The 23717-nt window shown below is 37.9% G+C and overlaps 1 protein-coding gene across 9 annotated transcripts in view; it reads left to right on the top strand.

Annotated features, from left to right (window-relative positions):
- FAM237A (family with sequence similarity 237 member A) overlaps nucleotides 1–23717 on the top strand; it is a 29236-nt gene extending 5519 nt beyond the window's left edge. For 2 of the 9 annotated variants that reach the window (XR_002335802.1, XM_013979680.2), the window contains exons 3-5: nucleotides 17708–17803; nucleotides 18834–19221; nucleotides 19874–22422. Coding sequence is in view for 6 of the 9 variants with exons in the window: in XM_013979680.2 (XP_013835134.1) it covers nucleotides 17708–17803; nucleotides 18834–18895 (158 nt within the window). In the remaining 3 variants the exon portion in view is untranslated. Of the gene's footprint in view, nucleotides 1–6520; nucleotides 6614–17707; nucleotides 17804–18833; nucleotides 19222–19873; nucleotides 22423–23397 lie in introns of those variants that run through there. The other 7 variants (XR_002335804.1, XR_002335803.1, XM_021063365.1 and 4 more) reach the window with 6 other exon arrangements.

The raw sequence follows: 23717 nt of genomic DNA, 5'->3' as shown, positions 1-23717 counted from the left end.
GATTGCTGGATCACAGAGTAGTACTGTATTTAGTTTTCTAAGGTACCTGCATACTGTTTTCTATAGCGGTGGTACCAGTTTACATTCTGGTGGGCTAGATTTGAGGTCCTGGGATTGAGAGATATTAAGGACTGATGCTCTCATGGGTGCTTTTGTGGGTACTTAGAAGGGTTCCCATCACTGGGGCCTTTCACCTTTTGTTTTCTAATGGATAGATCTCTATTTGAGTGGTAGATTCAGACTCTCTCTGCACTTGCTGCCTGCAGAAATCAGGGGTCCACTAGATCCTGTCCTTTTGGATGGGGGTCCATGATCCCTTTCTGTAGCTCTATTAGACTGAATCCAAGATGAGCTCTTCCTCATGTATCACCCACCTCCAGGCCATGAGAAACCCTTATGTAGACTTTACCTGGACAAATTTGAGAATTCAATCCAGTCCCCAAACAGTAGAAGCTCTCTCTCATTACCACCAAAGCAGTTAGTGAGCCAAGAAAGATCATGGCTCCTTGATTTTTGTGGGCAAGTGTCAGACTCCAGCTATTATACCTGACCGCTGTGGAGTTTTGACAATAAGTTCTCGCAGCAGGCTTCTCAGAGGTCCCTGCACATCCACGTGATCATGAGGAAAGGGAGTAGGCACACCCTAATTCCTGCCCATTGGGATGGAGGACCTGAAAGGCCAGGGATTTTGTGAGGGTTTCCTTTAAAAATTGGTTTTGGTCTGCCACCTTACTTTGATATGAAGCATCTCCTTCATCTTGTGTCAGTTGTAACTTGTCATTAAATGTCCTAAGATATTCCCTCTTTGAAAATATGAAATTGAGCCTGGAATTGAATTTGGCTAAAACATGAACACATTGTTTTATATTCTTTCTTGCTTCTCTGCCTGATCCAAACTCTTTTCTTTTCTGTTCTTAATTAATTAATAATTTAGTTATGGGAAGCTGGAGAGGGTGTTAATATGAATTTTTTCTCTTTACAACTTTTCTATTATAGTAACAGATATTTGGGGGGGATGATATTTCCTACCTCTTTTATTCTTTTTTCCCCCTCATGATATGTAAAGGACATAATAATAATAATCCAAAAGTAAACCTCTGAGGGCTGATCTTGGACTGTGAATGATACTCTGTGTGTCATTCATTTCAAATTTGGACTTTTCTTTACCTACTGTGTAAATTGTCTCTCTGACAGGAATGATTGCATCTCTTCATTAAAGAAATCATCTCTTACATGAAATGTCATCTTAGAAAAAAATGTTAATGTTACCAATCTTGACACTTAAGATTTCCTTTTTTTTTTTTCTCCTTAGGGCCACACCTGTGGCATATGGAAGTTCCCAGGCTAGGGGTCAAATTGGAGCTGCAGCTGCTGGCCTATACCACAGCCACAGCAATGCCAGATCCAAGCCACATCTGCAGCCTACACCACAGCACACGGCAATGCCAGATCCTTAACCCACTGAGTGAGGCCAGGGATTGAACCCCCATCCTCATGGATCTTAGTCGGACTCATTTCCGATACGCTACTATAGGAACTCTGCCATGTAAGATTTCTGACAGAAAATTCTCTCATAGATGAAAGGCAGTTTCTTTGTTTTAATCAAAGGAAAATGGTGTCTTATTAGCTGACAAACACTCTTTATGAAAAGATGAGCTCTACGATATATAGCAATTACTTAAGTTCACAGAGAAGAAAAACTAGTAAATACATCAATTTTGTGTTACCCTCCTAAGATATTAAAGTTTTGCCGTTACAAAGCAGAAATTACTTTAAACATTACTGTGAGGCTATATATAAAAGACTGTAGTAGAATAGATCGGACATCCAATTGATTAATCTTGACCCATTTTATATGTATAGGTTCAAAGGAATTACCACTGAGTCAAAGCTATGATCTATCCAGCCTGCGTTTCACTAACAGCAGTAGCTCAGAGTTATAAAAACTGCTATGCTAATGCTCGTCATAATGTCTGAGAATTTCAGGTGGAATTGTTGAATTGTTGGAACCAGAAAGTTGAGTTTTTTGAGTTGTTTTATCCCATCACATCTTGTATTCTTAAATACATCCAACTTTACTTCATATCTTTTTAAAATAGGGCCATGATTGGGATCAAGGTGAATCACTGCTTTCTTTCTCATGGTACGTTTGGTGAAGAACGTGACTGTGGTAGTTTAGTACTATGTCATCTTAGCAGCAACTCTGGCTCCCAGAATTTCCTTTCATTTAGAAGTTTAAATTTAGAGCTGGCCAGTAGAGAAGTTTGCTTGGGATTTAGGAGGGAGAGGCAGTAGTCATGCTTAGGAGGTCACTGCAGGGCCACAGGCATTGCTCAACATATGCCTGACTGTGTGTGTGTGTGTGTGTGTGTGGCGGGAGGGGGTACTGGGGGAGTGTTCCTGATACTCTGGCTCACTTTTTTTCATATGGAACAACACCCAGGCCCACAGCTTCTCTTGTTCCCAAGAGATTTCCTCCTTCAGCTTTTCCAATTTCTGGGCAGGTAACATGTGTACCAAGGTGTTCAAAAGCATCAAGTTTTTCTGCAGGTGGCCTGCATCCTTGGGATTTAACATAATGAGTGAGGAATGTAGGTTCCAGTTTGTCCTTGTAGAAGAAAAATATACCCATGCTTTACCTGTCTGTCCAACTCTTCTTCCTAACTCTCCAACTTGCTGACTTATGACCTCAGGACCCCTGCCAGATGCAGAAGCAACAGCCTTCTACAGCTCCCTTTATTGTCCCTTGTTATTGGCTTTTCTCTAATCCTCCAACTATTCACATTCAGATCTTTATTTCTTTAGCTTCTCTCACAGCTGTGTAAGTTCTAAAACCCATATTAATCCCTTATTCCATTCTGTTCATAATGTTCTGTTTCCTTGATTGAACTGTACCTGATATAAGGATTACAAGAGATATCCTTAGTTGTACATCAATGAGAGAACTCAAAAATCTCAAGGTATAAGATGCCCCTTGGACATAGCAAAGAAGGAAAAGATATGTGTTTAGCCTGGTGGGAGAGGCTAGAAAGGCTACTGAATACCCTTCACCAAAGAGTGCCAAAGGATCTTAAATGTAACAAGGAAGTTAAAAGGGAATCTCCAAGTCTTTTCAAGTCTACCCTGTATAGGTACTATATTCTCAATAAAGTAAAATTAAAAAGAGAGCCAACTCTCAAAATGTGTCCTTTTCTTCATATACATTAAAAATTCTTTAATAGCAATTCATTCTCTCTTCTTTGCTTTTACATAATCATAAACACAAGAGAAAAGGGAAAAAAAGAAAATCCAGAGGGTAAGATTTTAGGAGGTACCTAACTTAACTTTCCAGAGATAACCTTTTAAATTCTTTTCAAAATTCGATGAAACTTATGCATGCTCCCAACCCAAAGTCCATTTGAATATGTAAAGAAAAATTTTCATTTCCTTTAAGGGCATTCAAGGATCCTGCAGAGCCCATCCATGTAAGCATAGGGAATTTATGGACCCCCACTTCCCACCAGCTCCTTAACATTACCTTTCCCCGGTTATCTCCATCTTAGTTATTAGAATCATCATAAATGATGAAGCCAAAAGCCTCAGAGTAAACCTTAATTCTACTCTTTCTGGTTTCTCGTATCCAATCCATCAGGAATCCAGTTAGCCAGATCTAAGTATTTGCCAATACCCTCTTATCATCTTCACTCTTACCTTTATCTTCTGTATGGACTATAGTAAAAGCTTCTCAATTGATTTTCTTGCTTCCACTCTTGACTCTTTTGGTTCATGCTCCACAGAGTAACTTGTGGGATCCTTTGAAAAGATGTATCAGATTATTTTCTTTTCTAGCTTAAAATTCTCCAATTTCTGCCCATTGCAATTAGAATAAAATCCAAAGTTATAAGGCCCCACATGACTTGGGCCCTGACTTGGCCTTTTGACACACTAAACTTATGTTGAATTTAAGGCCTTTCTGCAAGCTCTTCCCTCTGCTTGACATGTTCTAACACAGCCAACTCTTCTTATCTACTTGACCAACTCTTTCATATTATTTTAGTCTCAGCTTAAGTGTCGTCTCTTCAGAGATGTCTTCCAGATCACCACATGTAATATAGTAGCCACCTCTCAGTCACCTTCTGCTTTACTGTTTTCATAACACTTGCCACTATCTAAAAAATCCCTTTTATTTATATATCTGTTTACTTGTTTTTTTTGTCTGTCTCCCTCCTCTAAGGCCTTGTCTACTTATTTCCCACTGCAACTCCAAGACCTAGCTCAGCACCTGGCAAGCAGTGAGTGCTCGCCAAATACTTGTTGAATGAGGTGTGTGGTGATTTTCTTGTATTAAAAAATTATGAAATTAGTTGATGTCACAATTATACTCTTAGTTTTTGTAACATGTGCTTATAGGAACATTTACTGTGAAGACTTTATTGTCTGCGAATCTGGATTGCTTGGATCACAGCGATTAGAAATAACAATAGTCAGAGTTCCCTTCATGGCTCAGCAGTTAACGAACCCGACTAGGATCCATGAGGTTGTGGGTTCGACGCCTGTACTCACTCAGTGGGTTAAGGATCTGGTGTTGCCGTGAGCTGTGGTTAGGTCACAAACGCAGCTCATATCCTGTGTTGCTGTGGCTGTGGCATTGGCCAGCAGCTGTAGCTCTGATTCAACCCCTAGCCTGGGAACTTCCATATGCCAAGGGTGCAGCCCTAAAAAGCAAAAAAAAAAAAAAAAAAAAGAAAGAAAGAAATAACAGTAGTCTATAATTCCCTTTTCCATCTTCTCTCAATGCCTGCTGTACCAGCATACCATTTTCTATAACTGCCCCCTTCAGAAAACTGGTCTGTCATTATGGTAAACATCTAACTCTCTGCATCCCAAAACTTTCCTTTGGCTTCATTACCCTTAAGTGCTCCATGGTTGCCTGGCCCAAGTAATCCTCAGTTCGTCATGCATTGTTTTTACTGGCTGTAGTTTTTATGATGTCCAATCCACTTTGATCTTCTAAACAGTATAGATAACACCACAAAAAACTAGACGTAGGGGGCCATATATGCTAGAAGGGTCACAAAGCTAACAGTGAGATATATGTTTAAAAACGTATTTACTTGGGAGTTCCTGTCGTGGCTCAGTGGTAAAGAACCTGGCTAGTATCCATGAGGATGCAGGTTTGATATCTGGCCTAGCTCAGTGGGTTAAGAATCCAGTACCATGAGCTGTGGTGTAGGTCACAGATGGGGCTCGCATCCCGCTTTGCTGTGGCTGTGGCATAGGCTGGCAACTACAGCTCAGATTCAGTCCCTATCCTGGGAACTTCCATATGCTGCACGTGCGGCCCTAAAAAGACAAACAAAACAAAAGAAAAGAAAACCCCACATTTCTCTAATATCAAAAGGACTAAGCATCAAGTTGTTCTCCTCTCTTTGTATTCAAATGAGTTTAGAGGAATTGTTTTCTACAAAATAGTTCCAGAAAGCTTCTCTATATCTATTTCAGGTAGATCTATATCTCAGTTACCCCTAACAAATCCTCCGCATTTAACAGGGAAACACCAAGATAAAGCACATCATTCTTACCAGTGTAATGAGATAAAATTATTAACTAATTGTATAAGGAAGTCATAATTACTTACATATTTATTTTTGGTGTTTAGGGCTGCACCCATGGCATATGGAAGTTCCCAGGGTATGGGTGGAATTGGAGCTGTAGCTGCCAGCACATGCCACGGTCACAGCAATGTGAGATCCTGGCCACGTCTGCAACCTACACCATAGCTCATGGCAAAGCCAGATCCTCAACCCACTGACGGAGACCAGGGATCAAACCCACATCCTCATGGATACTAGTTGGGCTTGTTACCAGTGAGCCACCATGGGAACTCCCATAATTACCAATTTATGGACATTCGTAGCCTCTCTCTTCACCTTGAACATCCACCTGCACCTGGGAGAAAAAAAATTCTTTCTTTCTGTCCCTTGGGGCTATCATTTGGTCTCCAAAATTCAAATGTGAGTCTAAACAAGTACATAAAATAAAACAAATGAAACCAGAAAGGATACTTTGAGCTACATGATAATATGCTACAGAAGAAGGAAAGAGAAATGGTAGGGAGAAAAGGCATATGGGGAAACTGTTAGAGAAGTTTTGGTGGGCAGGGACCTCCCAATGGAGAAAAGTTAGAGTTTCTGGGAATAGCTATGATGTTGAAGAATAGTAAGAAGAATGATGATGGGCTAAGATTTTAAAGAGGTACTGTTTATTAAGAAAGCACTCTCCATTCTCTCTTTGGCATTTCCTGTCAGAAGATCTACAATACTTGTAATTATTTTTTAGTCACTGACTGTGTATTTAGTCTGAGTCATGTGGAGTACCAGATGACCTAATTCAACCAGAATAAAGGTTGTCTTCATATTGTTAGTTTGCCTTTTGACTTTGCAGAATAGTTCTTTATACCTAGCATGTTTTTCTTTTACTGGACCTTGTTCTCTAGTATTTTGCAACCTTTTTCCTTCTCTCTGTGGTTATTGCTCTACAGACTTTTCTTGCTCCTACACTATGGAGCTGCACAGATGTGTACAAAAGGAGCCACATCCCTCAGGGTATGGAGGCTTCATTTCCCAGAGTACTGGTAGGTACATTCTATTTTCAACTCTTATAGTTCTAAAGAGATTTAGCAGCAAATAATGGCTTTAAGAGATTATTTTATTCTTATGTGATGTTTGTAGACATTTCCCCAGACAATTCTATTAATACTCACTAGTTCTTGCCTTTTTAGTTAATATAATTATGTTTCATTTACCTTTTATAAACAGGCCCTTTACTACCCTGAATTCCATCATGTTGGTAGATAATCCAGATTGCTAGTATTCATTAACTATGGCATAAAGATTTGCTTGTTTCCTATGGAAGCTTGCACTGAGTTGAATTTTCCAGAAGAAAGGAAATTTCATGACTGTGTAAACATGGAGATGTATCACCAAGATCCCCCTTCAAGGAAGGACTTGTTTGCTCAGCTGCTGGGTTTGATGTCAACAAGCAGCCTTTAGCAGTAGGTTCCTCCAGGGATTATTTCAACTGTACAAAGCTGCAGCCTTCTGGGGGTGGTCTTCCAATGACTAACAGAGGACGAAATATAGAGCTAACCAGCTTGGCACAATGTGGAAAAATCCAATGGACCATTTTGGCTTCAGCAGTCTCCATGCAGACTTCACTGGTAATGCATCACAGCTAAACTTCTGCTCAATCTCACTTCCTTCCCCTCCCTTCTGCAGGTATTGATCCCAGGTTCTTATTTCCCTAATAAATATCCTGCCTCCCAAATGCCTTCCTAGAGAAGCCAACCTGTGGTAATTATCCTTAAAGCTCAAAAAATATTCTACTAGTTGGAAAGAAATGTAAAGCCTAAATTTTTCTTCAAAATCTAGAAATTAGTGCCAACTTTTGAGTACAACTAGAAAGTTAAAAGGTTACTAATGGAGATCTTTTCTTTCAAAACATCTGCTTATTTATTTTTATATTATTCTCAATATTTTTCTTATATGCAATAACTTTTCCTGTTAAAATTAAGCATTTTAATCCTTTCACTGCTTAAAGATTTTATGGTGTAAGGACGTAATCAATTGCAAATAGCTTGGATATTTGGTTTTCTATTAGTAGCATTTTCAGTGGAGCCCATAGTAATTTAGAATTTCTAGTGATTTGGATGGAGCATTAAATGTACAACCTATGAGAAAAAGTATGGATAAAATTTTAAAATACTTTAATGTAAGTGAAATCTTTGAGGCTTTATTTTATTTTAAAATCACTCTTTTCCTTATTGCAAAGCAATACAGGTTCAAAGTATTACAAATAAAAGAAAAAATAAGCACCCTAAATTCTGTCATCCACAGAAGTAATTATTGTTTTATGTATGTTATTTTAGCTTTTGAAATAAACATTTATGTTAGAGTTTGTGTTTGCATATGTGTATATACTAATTTCAAACAGTTTTTAAATACTTGATAGAATATATCTTTCAGGAACTTTTATTTGTTAGCACTTTCCTAGCAAAGTCCTTTAAAAGTAAGAAAAAGTTATTATTTATTTCGTAATATTTTATAATACAGAATTTTGATTAACACTGACTAGGTGTTACTCAATGAATTCAAACAAGGATATTTATTACATTTAAGGAAGTGCTACCACAGCTCAACTCAACTCTCATGGTGGCAAGCCCCAGTTTTAATAAATTCCTTATAAACAGAGAAATACCTCCGTAGACCTCAGTTTTCTTAACCTACAAAATGAGAGTGATGAAATTCTGGTGTGAGTTGCTCTTGTCAGATGATCCTCCTGCATATAACAAGTATAAACTCTAAGTGAGACATTGGAAAATGACCAAAAATAAGCAGGTTCTGGAAAGTAGTTGACATTTTTAAGAAGGGAGGTACTCAGACTCCTGTTTTCACAAGGCCTAATGGCAGGTCTTAGTCTACTCTCTGCAGGTTGGCTAAAATTCTGCTACAAAATACCAGCTTCTGTGGCTTGAAGAGTGAAAGGACACATTTGGGCTAAATACAATTGCTGAAAAGTAAGGGGGAAATCCAAGGAAGGAAGGACCTAAAGAAGGGAATCCTCAAACTTTTTAAATAAATCTGCTACTGCTACCTGAACCATATCTGAACAGGATAAACGTTAAGCAGCCAAGCCCAAAATATATAGCCCAATCAAGTCAATTGCATGCTAAACCAAACCAAACCAACATAGGAAAAAATCCTAACTTTTTTTGGAGAATATTGCAGACTCTAGAGTGTTTGGAAAATAGCATTTACAGTGTCAAGGATACAACCTAAAATTAGTTAACAAATCAAGAAACATGGACATGTGACTCATTTTTGAGGCAAAAGACAATAAACAGAGATCAACCTGGAGATGTCCCATATGTTGAAATTAGCAAAGATTTAAAGCAGTTACTATAAAGATATAAAGGAAATTATATCTTTGCGTTGTGAATGAAATTCAGGAAACCCATCAGAGAAATAGAAACTAAAAAAATAAAAAAAAAAAAAAAAAGCAAATGGGAATTCCAGAACTAAAAACCACATCTGAAATAAATATTTATCAGATGTGAGTTTCTGTTGCGGCTCAGTGGTTAACAAACCCAAGTAGTAACCATAAGGTTTTGGGTTCAATCCCTGGCCTCGCTCAGTGGGTTAAGGATCTGGCACTGCTGTAAGCTGTGGTGTAGGTCGCAGACACGGCTTGGATCTGGCATTGCTGTGGCTGTGATATAGGTCAGCAGTTGTAGCTCCGATTCAACCCCTAGCCTGGGAACCTCCATATGCCACCGGTGCAGCCCTAAAAAGACAAAAGGACAAAAAAAATTTTTTTACCAGATGAATTTAACAGAAGAATGCAGATAGTGAAAAAGTAAGCAAAGCTGAAGATGAATTAATAAAAATTACTTAACCTCAGGAACACCGCAAAAAAATATTGAAGTAAAAATAAGCCTCAGGGACCATATCAAAAGGTCTAAGATGTGTAGAGTAACAGAAAGAGATGAGAGAAAGGAAATAATATCTAAGGAAATAGTATCTAAGGAAAACATGGCTGAATATTTTCCAAATTTGGTGAAAGATAGAAATTTTCACATTCAAGAAGCCTAACAAACCTCAAATGAGATAAATACAAAGGAAACTACACTGTTTTATAATAAAGAATTTGGCTAGTCTGTTCCTGCTTCATGGGAGATAACCTCTAAATCTTTAGAATTTCTTAGAATGATAGGAATGTGTTTATTGTTCATGGTGGGCCTTTCAGACTAGACCTGAGTTTATGCTCATGAGATGACTCAAACTGGGGGCTATCCACACCAGAAAGACCAACCGTGTAATTATAGAGTTGAGATTTTGAATTAAATGACATGAGGCCAATCTCTGAGGAGGGCAGGATTGGCTGGAGATTGAGTTCAGTCACATGGCCAATGACTCAGAAAACCAAGCCTATGTAATGAAACTCCAGTAAAAACTCTGGGCACTGAGGTGAGTCTCCCTGATTGGTAATTATACACTAGTCTGCCTGGAAGGTGAGGTGTTCAGAGGCACGAAAGTTTTGCATGTGGGATCCCTAGACCTCACTCTGTGGATCTTTTGACTTGGCTAGTCCTGATTTGTATGCTTTATAATAAAACTGTAATTATAAATATAGTGCTTTCCTGAGTTCTGTGAATCATTCCAGGAAGTTATAGCACTTTGTGAAGTAGTGGGAACGCTTGGATTTTTAGCCAGTTGCTCAGAAGCATAGGGACTTGAGAACTCTGGAATTTGCATTTGGCTTCTGAAGTGAGGGGAGAATTGTGCCCCTAACCTGAGAAATTTGACCTAATTCTGAGTAGTTTGCATCAGAATTGCATTGCACACATCTAGACACATTATTATTAAATTTGAGAAAACTCAAGGTGTTTTGAAAGCTACCAGATTAAAATGACACGTAGCTCATGAGGGAACTATGATTTGAATTATTGTAGACCAGAACCCAAGAGGGGGGGTAAAGGCAAACAGAACCACATCAGCCCAGAACTCTACATCTACTGAAAATGATCTTCTAAGAATGAAGGTGATATAATGTACATTTTCCGAAAAAGAAAACTATGTTGACAGTGGGCATGTGCTACAAGAAATACTAAGTTCTATAGGCTAAAGAGAAATAAAACATGAATATTCAGATCTTGGTGTTGGGCTGAGGTGGAGACCATTGGAAATTATGTTGTCTCGTGGAGTTTTAATGTATATAGATGTTATACATTTGACAGCATTAGCAAAAAAACAGGCAAGGGTGAGTAAATGGACTCATACCTTTCACGATTTCTACATTTGACAAGGATTGATTGAATATTAACCCTAAGTAGCCTGTGAAAAGTTAAGGATATATGTTGTGATCCTTAAAGCAACCAGTAAAAAATAATGCCGAAAAGTAAAATAAGGATCCTGGATACATGTGTTTATGCATATGCTTTATTTTGGCTAAACTTAAGATAAAGATATACCTAGATTAAAATTTGATTTTTTCTTCTTAAATGATTACTATGAAATATTTCTATTGTTGGTCCTTTTTGTCAGGGATATGGATTGATGATTTTTTTTCAACTTCTCTTTGAACTCTCTTTTTCTCCTGACTCAGAGTCAGTATTTTGTTCATTTTTGTCTCATGAGTTCCTGAAAAAAATAATGCCTACTTTCCCTTCAGTTAATCAGCAGTCAGCCAGTGCTTGTTTTCTCTGCAGGGTACGTATTTGTTTCAATTTCATTTCCTGCCCTCTTTCTCCCCAAGGTCATTGAATCACACTTTGATAAATACACTGTTATTAAGGTTTGCTAGATGCAACTGCAATTGTAGATGTTTTAAATTAATGTGTTTCATTATAATGAGTCAGAAAGTCAATGAATTGAAAAATTATTCCTTTTGTGGATATTCAGCTTTAGTTAATCAACATGTCCTTACTGTGTGTGGAGTGCTTTTCTGAATTCTGTGGGGGTGTGATTATTGCAGTATTTCCTGGAGAAACAAGCTGTGTAAAGAAGAAATGGGATAAACAAAAGTGTGACAGAACTTCAGCTAAGTGATTGGAAGGTATGAAGCACATGAATAGGCCACTGGCCTGACTGACCCAGGAAGTCTTCACAAGCAACACTGGAGTTCTGAAAGACTCGGGTGTGCCTTGTGGAAAGCTGACAAAACTCCTAAATGGAGGAACTATCAGGCGTATGAATAAAAATCAGCTAAAAATATTTATTGGGTGTTAATTGTGTTATATGCCAGTCACTAGAAGACCATAAAGATAGTAGTATTATAAACTAGTGGGGAAGATTACATGTTCTTTTGGGAGGAAAAAAGACAGCATATGTAGCAATAGCTGCCAGATACAAATAAAAATAGATACCAAATATTGTAGTGAAAATGAACACTTAATTGCAGAAATAAGGCTGAATTAAGTGGGAGGGACTTTGAAGTGGGATCAGGGCCTAACATGACAGAAAGGAAGAGATATGATATAACTCAGAGATGAGGTCAGGAGACAACAGGAATATGCTGGGAACAGGATGATTGTCATAGGATAGTGATGATATATCGCTGCTGCTAATAATGTTAATAAAAATGATGCATGACATGGAAAACATATTTGCCTGTTTAGGGTTTGGTTTGGATAAAATGATAGATGAATTAATTAACTTGACTTTATAAATAACGAACTATTAAATCTAGACTTCAGCATGAATTTGTCATGGCCATTTTAAAATGTATTGTGTGCTTTTGAGTTTCACCACTGCACCTTCTTTTTGCCAAATGAAAAATATTATTTCAAGACCAATTCTTCAAGTGTTTGACCACTAGCAGTCTTCTATTTTTTCAACTATATTCTCTGTCTTAGTCCACTCTGTATGATATAATAAAATACCAGAGACTGGGCATAAACATATAAATTTAATACAAATAATAAATTTGTTTCTCACAATTTTGAAGGCTTCAAGTCCAAGATCAGGGTGCCAGCAAGATTGGGTTTTAGAAAAGGCCTTCTTTGGGGTTGTAGACTGCCCACTTCTTGCTGTGTTCTCACCTGGTGGATGGGGCTGGGGATCTCTGGAACTTCGTTTGTAAGGCACTAATCCCATTCAGGATGGTTCTACCCTCATGATGTAAACATTTTCCATATAGCCTGTCCCACTAATACAATTGCCTTTGGAGACTAGAATTTCAACATGTGGAGTACCCTTCATGGTGCAGCAGAAATCAATCCGACTAGGAACCATGAGGTTGCAGGTTCAATCCCTGCCCTCGCTCAGTGGGTTAAGGATCTGGCATTGCCGTGAGCTGTGGTGTAGGTCACAGATGTGGCTCGGATCTGATGTTGCTGTGGCTGTGGCTGTGGCCAGCAACTGTAGCTCTGTTTTGACCCCTAGCCTGGAAACCTCTATATGCCACAGGTGTGGCCCTAAAAAGCAAAAAAAAAAAAAAAAAGAATTTCAGCATATGAATTTTAATGGGGGGCCATAAACATCCTTCCTTTGGTTCTATGACATCATGACACCCTGGAGCTTGTACAGCCTCATTGTTTTATCTCTTCTTCTTTCATTGATTCAGTTTGCAGTTCATGGACCCCTAAATCTGGTCATAGTCCTCCGTCCTCATCTCAGCATTCTTTTATTAATGTGTACTCTCATAGCAGCAGTAATTTTCTATCAAAACAGAGACTTGTCAACTTAGTTATATTTCTAGCTAAATTTTACATACTCCATAAGTTCCAGAATCAATTCTTTTTTTTCCCCCACACTCATATCATGTGGAAATTCTCAATCCAGGGCTCAAACCTGAGCCCCAGCAGTGACATACTGAATCCTTAACTGCTAGACCACCAGGGAACTCCCCAGAATACACTCTAGTGCAACACATCCTGAATCAAATTTATCCTCCCCATGAATCTTCTTATTTGTCACTGTCAGCCCCATAAGCAGGTATGCCAAAAACATTAGTTCTTTTTTCTTTTCTTTTTTTTCTTTTTGGCTGTACCATTGACATGTGGAGGTTTCTCTGCCAGGGATCAAACCAGGGCCACAGCAATGACCAGAGCCTCAGCAGTGACAATGCCAAGTCAACCAGCTGTGCCACAAGGAACCTCCTAGTCCTCTTTTCTTTCCATCTCATATCGCTGTGACCAGTCACCAAGTTTTGTATTTATGTATTTGAACTGTGTCATCCTATTGCTACCCTAGAGTTTTATTATGCATTATTTGACAGTAGAAAGGAATATACCTAACATATCCGTTGGCAACCCTAACGTAAAAAGACTAGTAAATTCACCATCCATAGAAGCTCTTTGTGCATTCTTCTACATCTTATTCCTTTGTATACCCAAAACATTCTCCTAAATTTTGTGTTAATACTTCCTTACTATTAAAATTACTTTATCATGGACTTCCCTTGTGGCCTATAGCATAAAATTACTTTATCATATATATGTACTTATGGAAAACATAGGACTTCATTTTACTTGTCTTTGAAATTTATAAAAATGGTATCTTTTATAAATTGCTTTTTTCATCTATAATGCATATAGCTGTAGTCTATTCCTCTTCACTGTTGAATTACATCCCATTATGTGAATATACCAGTTAATTTATCTATTCTCCTTTTATTATGATTGTTTTCATATTGTCATGGTTGTTTCCATATTTTTGCCTTTAATGAACAGTGCTACTATGAACATTCCATTCCAGTGTCATGTCTCTTGGTGCCCATGTACAAAAGTTTCTTCAAAATCTTTCCTGGGAACTAAAAGATTTATTACAGGTTATATGCTTGTTCAAACTCAAAAGATAGTCCCAGTTTGTGTTCTAGACTAATTGAACCAATTTACACTCCTTCTAGCACTGTGTAGGAGTCACTGTTGCTTGGTGTGATGATTAATTATATATATTATGGGGGGGAGGGGGGATATGCCTGGGCTGTGGGATGGAAATCCTGTGAAATCAGATTGTTATGATCATTATACAACTACAGATGTGATAAATTCACTTGAGTAATAAAAAAAATTATATATATTATATATATATGTCAGCTTGACTGGGTGATAGGGTGCCCAGATATTTGACTAAATAGTATTTCTGATTATATCTGTAAGGGTGCTTTTAGATGAAATTAGCATTTGAATTGGCAGACAGAGCAAAGAGTATAGCTCTCCACAATGTGGATGGCCATCAACCAATCTGTTGAGAGACTGAATAGACCATAAAATCAGAGGAATGAAGAATTTGCTCTCTCTGCCTGACTGTTGAGCTGGGATTTTGGTCTTCTCTTTACCTTGGACTTGAATTTATACCATTGGCTCTCCTGGTTCTTCTACCTTTGGACTGGAACTACCCAATCAGATTTCCTGGGTCATGGGCTTGCAGATAGCAGATCATGGGACTTCCCAGCCTCCAAAATCATGTGAGCTAATTCCTTATACTAACTAAATCTCTCTCTCTCTATTTAGCACCTGTTTCTCTGCGTAACCCTGACCAATACCCTTCATACGCTCGCCAACACTTGATATTGCTAAACTTCTTAATTTTTTAGAGCCTGATGTGTGTGAATTCATATCTCATTGCAGTCTTTCACAACTTGTACTTCCTTGCTTGCAATGAAGTTATGAATATACCTATGCAGTCATTCATGATTTATGTTTCCTATTTATGAAATGCCCCTCTAAGCTTTTTGCCTAGTTGTCTGTTGTGGTATTTGTCTTTTTCTTACTGATTCCATAGAAGATTCTTTTTTTTTTTTTTTTTTTTTTTTCCTTTTTTGGCCACCCTGCAGCATGTGGAGTTCCCTGCTGGGCAAGGGATCATATCCAAGCTGCAGTTGCAACCTAAGCTACAGCTGTGGCAACACTGGATCTTTAACCTACTGTGCTGGGCCAGGAATCAAACCTGTGTCCCAGTGCTCCCAAGATGCCACAGCAGGAACTCCCCATGGAAGTTTCTTATATCTTGGATCCTAAATCTAATCCAGTTGTGCTGTAAATGTGCTATAAATATCTTCTTCCAGATTAGTTATCTTTTATCTTGATGGGTGTTTTGGGATTAACAGACTTAATGTAGTCAAATGTATTAATTTTTCTTTTATGGTTAGCACTACTAGTATTTTGTATAAGAAGTGCTTGCCAACCTAAAGATCACAGAGATGTTCTGAATTTCTTCTTGAAGTTGTAATGCTTTGCTTTTCACATTTAAATTCTTAATCTACCTGGGATTAATTTTTGTGATTGTATGAGGTAGGAATCTGCTTTAGTTTTTTTTCTGTGTGGAAAATCAACTGTCTTAACCTGAATTAGTGAAAAAACCACTGTTTCTTTACAAATCTGCAATACTGGCTCTGTCACATCTAAGTCTCTATAAATGAGTGGCTCTGTTTTTAGGCTCTCTAATTTGATCTATTGGTTAATTTCTATTTCTGAGTTAATAACATCCTATTTAATTACCAGTGAGTCCCCTCTCCTTATTGTTATTCTTTAGGAAAAATCTTAGCTATAATGAATCTTTGCATCACTGTATAACTTTTAGACTACCTTTTTGTTAACCTCGGTATGATTTGGGCTTTTTTTAAAAAAAAAAAAACATTTTATAAAGCAGCTTTAATTTTATTTAAAAAAAATTTTTGGGCCACGCTTTCAGCATGCAGAAATTCTGGGACCAGGAGTTGAACCCCAGCCACAGCAGTAACCTGAGCCACATCAATGACAATGTCAAGTCCTTAACCACTCAGCTACCAGGGAACCCTGTCCCTGATATGATTTTGGTTGAAAATTTGTGTATTATTTTGGGAAGATATCCGTATAGGTCACATATTAACATTCTTTTTATTTAAATGTTCTTTAATGTCTTTCAAGAAAAAATTCTTCATAAAAGATTTAATGCCCTTATTGAATTTACTTCTGGATACCTTACATTTTTGTTATTATAAACAATATCTTTTTTCTAATTTGTATTGTTTGCTACTCAGGTATGGAGACGAAGTGGATATTTTAGATTGATCTTATATCCAGGCACCTTACAAAAATAACAGAACTCTTGTTAACTTAAATAATTTGTCCGTGGATGTAATGTATTTTATTATCTTTAAAAAACAAACACATATATAGCATTCTTACTATGTGTAGGCCCTGCTGCAGACACTTCATAAATATTTATTTATCTCAACATCCCTACGAAATGTTTCTTTTTATCCCCATTTTACAAATAAGGAAACCAAGTCACAAACAGATTAACTTGCCCAAAGTCACAAATATTCATTTGAACCAAAAGGCAGATTTAAATCCAGGCAGTTGATCTCTAAGCTCCATGCTAAACCAGTAGCTTTTCCCCCTCTTCACTCACTAGACTAAAAAGTTATTCGGTGTCCTTTCTAATTTTTATCCTCCCTCCTTTTTTTTTTTAACCTTTCTTTGCAGGTGCTATTTTGAATGTGAACAAAGATAATCCGTGTCTTGTTCTTAATAAAAGAGAAAGCTTTACTGTAAAATGTAATGATTTACTTTAAGATGCTTGCTGTAGGGTTTTGGTGGATAACGTTTAAGAAGTTAAGCAAATTCCCTTCTATTCTTTGCTAAGGGTTTTTTGTTATTGTTTTAAATCTTGAATGAGCATTGAATTTTATCAAATGGTTTCTCCCCTTATTTTATGTATGTGGTGAATCCCCTAATTACTTTTCATATGTTGATCTTTGCACCCTAGGATAAACCCAGCTTGATGCTGATGTGTATTTTCCTAAATCCTGTTGAATTTGGCTTGATAATATTTTGTTTAGGATATTTCATTTATAATCATTAGTGAGATGGGCTTGTGACTTTATAATCTTTTTCACACTGTCCCAGTCGCTGGGTCTTGGGGCTGGGGAGGTGGGCAAGGTAAGGGCGGAGTCTCAGGAGCAGCCACCCAATCTCAGCCTCCTCACTGTCTCTAGAAAAGGAGCGTAATTCCGGCTGGAGGGCTGACTCCTGAGCCCCCAGCGGCCGCAGCAGCTCCCGCATCTTCGACCCCGGAGAGCGCGGTTTCTAGAGGGTTCCGCTGGGCGAGTTCTGGGAGCCCGGTGAGCTCTTGCAGCAGGTCGCAGAGCACCCCTTCCCCTGTCACCTGCGTCGGGGTGGGTTTGGCTGGGCAGGGGGCGGGGGAGCCCAGGAGCCCACTCAGAGATCTCTTGTCCCTTCCAGGCAGGAGCCGTTCTCATCGCTCGAGCGAGCGCAGCAGACGCACGACTTGGCACCGGGACACGAGCCTCTGCCGCGAGCCTTTGCCGCCTCAGAGAGGTATCACTCCCTGGGGGCTCCCTGCTCGCGTCCCGATGACCCGACGGATAGGAGAGCAGTGGTCGGGAGGGTTACCCGAAATTCTTGGGGAAGAAAATTTTCTGGTCCCAAACAGTCCCTTTGTACTAGAAACTGGCCACAGAAGTGGAGAATGGCGGTATATGGGGAAGAAGGTGAGTCCGGTCTTCTGGATGTCCTTGCCACTCCACTCCTACAGCCTGTATGCTTCAGACCGGTTTACTGAGCAGTCATTGCTGACATGCAGAGAACCCTGAGAAAATACCAAGATTTTGATGAATATCATTGGTGTATCATTTCATGTTAACTTTTATCACCTTTATTGTCTTTGTGCTCCTTTGTGTATGTGTGTTCATCTTCTTCAACCAGCTCCTGAACAACCAGAGAAAAGCCAGGGTTCCACTAGGTATCAGTGCATAAAAAATATTTTCTCAACAAATGTCCGAAGTTTATCAGTAACTTTGAAACCTAAAACAGTGCTTGAGCGTCCAACAGTTAATAGACTGGAAAGCATGAATTTAAACACACACCCACACTCACACCTTTTCTCATGGTTACACATAAAGTGGCGTGCATTTTGATCCTCTTGGTTGGAATGTGATAGGAGTCTTGACTAGGGAGATGGGAGACCTGAGAACTTGCTGAATCATATCACTGAGAATTATTCTAATCTTTAAAGGGAGAGGGTTAGAGCACATGCTTTTTAATGTTTCTTGCAGCTCCAAAGGTTTGTGATGAAATGAATCTATCACAAATTCATAAACACGTGTTGGATTTCAGTGGCTTCTAAAGATTGTTTATCAGAATCTTGCTAAAGCTGTTATGGTAAAATCCTTTTAACGGAAGATCTGAGAGTCATTAACTTAGAGGAAAACCAACAACTACATAGTAGGCAAATTTGGCTTTAAACCAAATACATAAGTATTTATAATTTTTTAAGTTTAAAGAGATCATCAAGTAATTGAATAATTTTCAGGTTAAAAACGTACCCTCATTTTTCTTTTCTATATAGAATATGGATTTTGCGAGAAGAAGATGGTTCTGCCTGCTACTGGGCTGCATGATGCTGATTAATCTGATTAATGCTGATTTTGAATTTCAAAAGGGGGTGCTTGCTAGGAGCAGCCCCGGGATCATGGAGGACATTGATCTCCAGTGCTGGAACACTTGCTCTTTGACATTGATAGATCTCAAGGAACTCAAGATAGAGCACAATGTAAATGCTTTCTGGAATTTCATGTTATTCCTGCAAAAATCCCAGCGGTCTAGACATTATAATGTCTTTTTAAGCATAGCTCAGGATTTCTGGGACATGTATGTAGACTGCTTGCTTTCAAGATCTCATGGAATGGGCAGAAGACAGGCGATGCCTCCTGATTATCCACAGAAGATAACAGGAGGTAATTTAAATGTGTACTTGAAAGAATAGCAGTTTATTTTCTTTAATTTGATATTTAATGTATCTGATCTTTCCAGTTTATCTAATAAGCTGGCAAATTTGATATTTTTTTCTTATGGTGATGAGCTTTGATTTTCATTTTTACTGATTTTATATTATTTTATATATATATACGTATATCTTTTGCTTTTTAGGGCCGTACCCATGGCATATAGTTTTCCAGGCTAGAGGTCAAATTGGAGCTACAGCTGCTGGCCTACACCACAGCCACAGCAAGGCAGGATCCGAGCCGCATCTGTGACCTACACCACAGCTCATGGCAACACTGGATCCTTAACCTACTGAGCAAGGCCAGGGATCGAACCCACAACCTATGGTTCCTAGTCAGATTTGTTTCAGCTGAGCCATGATGGGAAGTCCTATTTTATATTATTTTTTATATTTAGAATATATTTTGGTAGATTGTTAAATTATCATCTTATTTTCCCCATGAATAATTTTTAAGAAAGCCATTTAGTCCTGTAATTATTTATATTACATTTATTGAATAAATTTTTAAACATCAACATGTGTTTGGGGTTTTGAAGTTGAAGGAAGGAATCTTAAGAGTCATATTAGAATAAATGTTAACAATTTTCCTTTTAATCTTACAGGACTGGATTTTATAAGACCTGAGTTTTACATTTAAGAACACAGAAAATACCTCAAGCAAGATGACACCAACCTGAAAATTTAACTCTGTCAGTATTTATGAGCTCAAATATTTCCTGTAATATTTTAAAAATTGTTATTTCTAATTCTTTAATATTGATGAAGGTTGCATTTTCATTGATGTGTAATTGTTTTATGGCTATTGAATTATCACTTCCATCTTTCTGGGTAATTTGTTAATAATTTTTTATTTAGCAGGCATCTTTGTAAAGCTTTTTTTTTTTTACTATTTTAGGGCTGCACCTGCAGCATATAGAAGTTCCCAGACCAGGGGTTGAATCAGAGCTACAGCTGCTGGCTACAGCCACAGCCACAGCAACTGGGGATCTGAGCTGCATCTGTGACCTACACCACAGCTCATAGCAACACTGGATCCTTAACCTACTGAGTGAGGCCAGGGATGGAACCTGCATCCTCATGGATACTAGTTGGATTTGTAACTCTCTGAGCCACAACAGGAACTTCCAAGCATCTTTATTTTAAAAAAACCACCACTTAAAATGCAAATACAGTGTATTTTTTAATACAACAATTAGTGGAGTAAAATTGTAACCAATTTTATAAGGTATCTTATACATATTATTTACTTTAAAACTGTGCCAAAACTAATGCCAGTATCATCAAGTCATATTCAGTCTTGATGTAGAGCACTGTGTGGTTTCTGATATGTGTATATCATCACTAGCCTATCTTATGTATTGTTTTTCTATGCACTAAGGACCAAAATTTTGTTTTATGTTCTCATTTTTATTGTCCTCATTTTAAAAAAGGGAATAACAAACAAAGGCAGTAAGAAACCTCATTTTAGTAAAGTGCAGTTTGATAGAATTTTTGTCTTTAAGTGTTATCTCACTTGTTTTCTGTATTTCCTATTTATATCACACATCTTATTCCAGAGAGGATATGAAGTTTAAAGAAATGTACCAAATGATAGAATAACACGAAGTAGATAATGAAATTAGGATGATGAGAAATAAAGACAGGAAAGTAATAATATGCAGTTAAAGATTAGATTAATACTTTTAAATGCATGCCACAACGTTCTATACTTTTGATAGAGAGTATCTGTAACTCTGGTCTGAGTTTTCTATTTCCTAAAGTGAAGAGGGCCTCATGAGCAGTTTCAAGATACGCAATGCTGATAAGTAAAACCAAACAACATGTTTGGGAGAAACCTAGCTTTTCCTAGGACTAAGAACCAATAGAAACTTGTCCCGTAGTTTTCACAATGGCTATCATGGTGTATAGCATCATGTTTTTAAGTATCGACAATGACGGATGTCTTCAATGCAAGTTGATACTAGCACACCCAAACTCAATTAAATATAAATAATTTTTTTCTTTTTTCTTTTTTTTTTTTTTTTTACCTTTTCCAGGGCCACTCCTGTGGCATATGGAGGTTCCCAGGCTAGGGGGCTAATTGGAGCTGTAGCCACTGGCCTTCGCCAGAGCCACAGCAACGCCAGATCCGAGCTGCGTCTGTGACCTACACCATAGCTCATGGCAACACCAGATCCTCAACCCACTGAGCAAGGCCGGGGATCGAACTCCCAACCCCATGGTTCCCAGTCGGATTTGTTAACCACTGCGCCATGACGGGAACTCCATGGTATAAATAATTTTAAAAGCAGCAAAAATAACATGGAACAAAACATGCAATTGTTGACTTGATCCTAGAGTAAATTTTGCATTAAAGGAGGGTCCTGACATTCTTTGAGTTGTGGACCACTTCGAAATTCTAATGCTATAGAGGCTTTACTAAGGATTTTATATGTGCACATTCATCCTTTTGTGTATAATTTTAGGGATCCCATGAGACCTAGATCAAGAAGCTCCACACACTAAAGAATGAATGGACTGCATAGCTTTCATGTATTCTTTTACAGATAGCATTTCATATAACTGAGTTTTGACAAATAATTGGTTGCAGATAATTATAGATCACTTAGGTTCAGAAAATCAACTAGTTGTAGGGTAGAGCTTATGTTCTGTTATGAAAATGACCAGATACCCAAGAAGTTGCTTAATTCATTTCCTGCTGTAGAGGTATAGGGTCATGATTTTCTTTAGTTTCTCTCTCTCTTACAACTTAAAAAGTTAAATCCCAGGAGTTCTTGTCCTGGCTCAGTGGAAATAAATCTGACTAGTATCCATGGGGACGGACACAGTCGTTTCCTGGGCTCAGTGGGTTGCGGATCTGGTGTTGCCATGAGCTGTGGTGTAGGTTGCAGACATGGCTGGGATCTGGTGTGGCTGTGGCTGTGGCTGTGGCTGCAGCTCCGATTTGACCCCTAGCCTAGGAACTTCCATATGCTGTGGTGTGGCCCTAAAAAGAAAAAAAAAAAAAAAGAAGTTAAATCCCATAAAGCAATACCATGTAATTTTAGCCTAAAAAATCATTCAACCACTTGTCATTTTTGTCATGAAAATTTTATTGCAGCAATGATGAACCTTTTACTGTTAATAAAATTAATTGCTAGACTTGCAAAAATGGGTGATTGAAAATGGTTTTCTAGCTCTCCTAGTTGAATTCACATGCTATCTTTGATTATTAAACGTATTAAAAATAAGGACATTTGTCAAAATGAGTGTTCTGGTTTTTAGAACAGTTCATCTAAATCCTTTTTGATGGTACATATAATGTTCTGTTAAATACCCCAAGTTTTCAGCACAAATCGTGTAATTTGTATATAGAACATTTTATTTTTTTCATCATTCATTCATTCATTCAACAAAAATTCATTTAGCTTGGAGGTACACTGCTGAGCAATCTGAACAGAATCCTTGACTCCCAGAGCTGTTTTCTGTGGGACAAAGGTACAGCAGGAAATAATGTCACTAATTCAAAAGCACTTTTATGATGTCAAAATACAAGTTTTTTTTTTTTTTTTAAGAGAGAAATGGTAGCCAAAATAGGTTCGAGTGGGGAACTGTGTGTTTCACTCATGCCCTATCAAAATTGTCAGACTACATCAGACAGGAGAGCATCCAAAAAAAACAAAAATCAACACCAATTCTTGCCGTGATGTTATGGTAAAGACTCAACCAGTTTCACAGGTTTGAGTTTATGCTGAACTCATATAGCTATTTTCCAGAGTGGTAAAAGTGGGGGTGGGGGGGGGAAGAAGCAAAATATCTAATACTGCCCCCAAAATATTTCTTCATGAGGTGATACAATAGATAATAATTGAATATCTATGGCTAAAGTTCCATTTTTCTTTCTATAGAATTTTTTTTAACCTTAAATAAACCTTTTATTTTAGAATAGTTATAGGTCTGCAGAAAAGTTGCAAGGATAGTGCAGAGAGCTCTTGTATATACCTCGCCCATTTTTTCATATTAACATTTTCCATTAGTCTGTATATTTGTCCTAACTAATGAACAATACTGATACATTTTTTAATTAAACTTCATATTTGATTTGTGTTTCACTAGTTTCCCCCCTAATGTCCTTTTTCTGTTCCAGGATCTCATTCAGGACACCACTTACATTGAGTTGTCATGTCTCCTTCGGCTCTGAGAAGATGTTTTTGATGACCTTGACAGTTTGGGATAGTGATGAGGTGTATTGTGGAATTCCCTCAGTTTGGGTTTGCCTGGTGTGTTTCTCATGGTTAGACCGTGGTTATAGGTTTTTTGGAATGAACACCACAGAAGTAAAGCACTGTTATCAACACTTCATATCAAGGGTACATGCTGTCAACATGACATACCCCATGGATGGTGTTTAACCTTGGCTAAGGTAGTGTTTGTCACATTTCTTGGCTGTAAAATTATTTTCCCTTC

This window comes from Sus scrofa, chromosome 9, assembly GCF_000003025.6.
Source record: "Sus scrofa isolate TJ Tabasco breed Duroc chromosome 9, Sscrofa11.1, whole genome shotgun sequence".
NCBI lineage: Eukaryota > Metazoa > Chordata > Mammalia > Artiodactyla > Suidae > Sus > Sus scrofa.
Note: the sequence above shows the minus strand (reverse complement) of the source record. Positions and strands in the feature narration are given on the sequence as shown.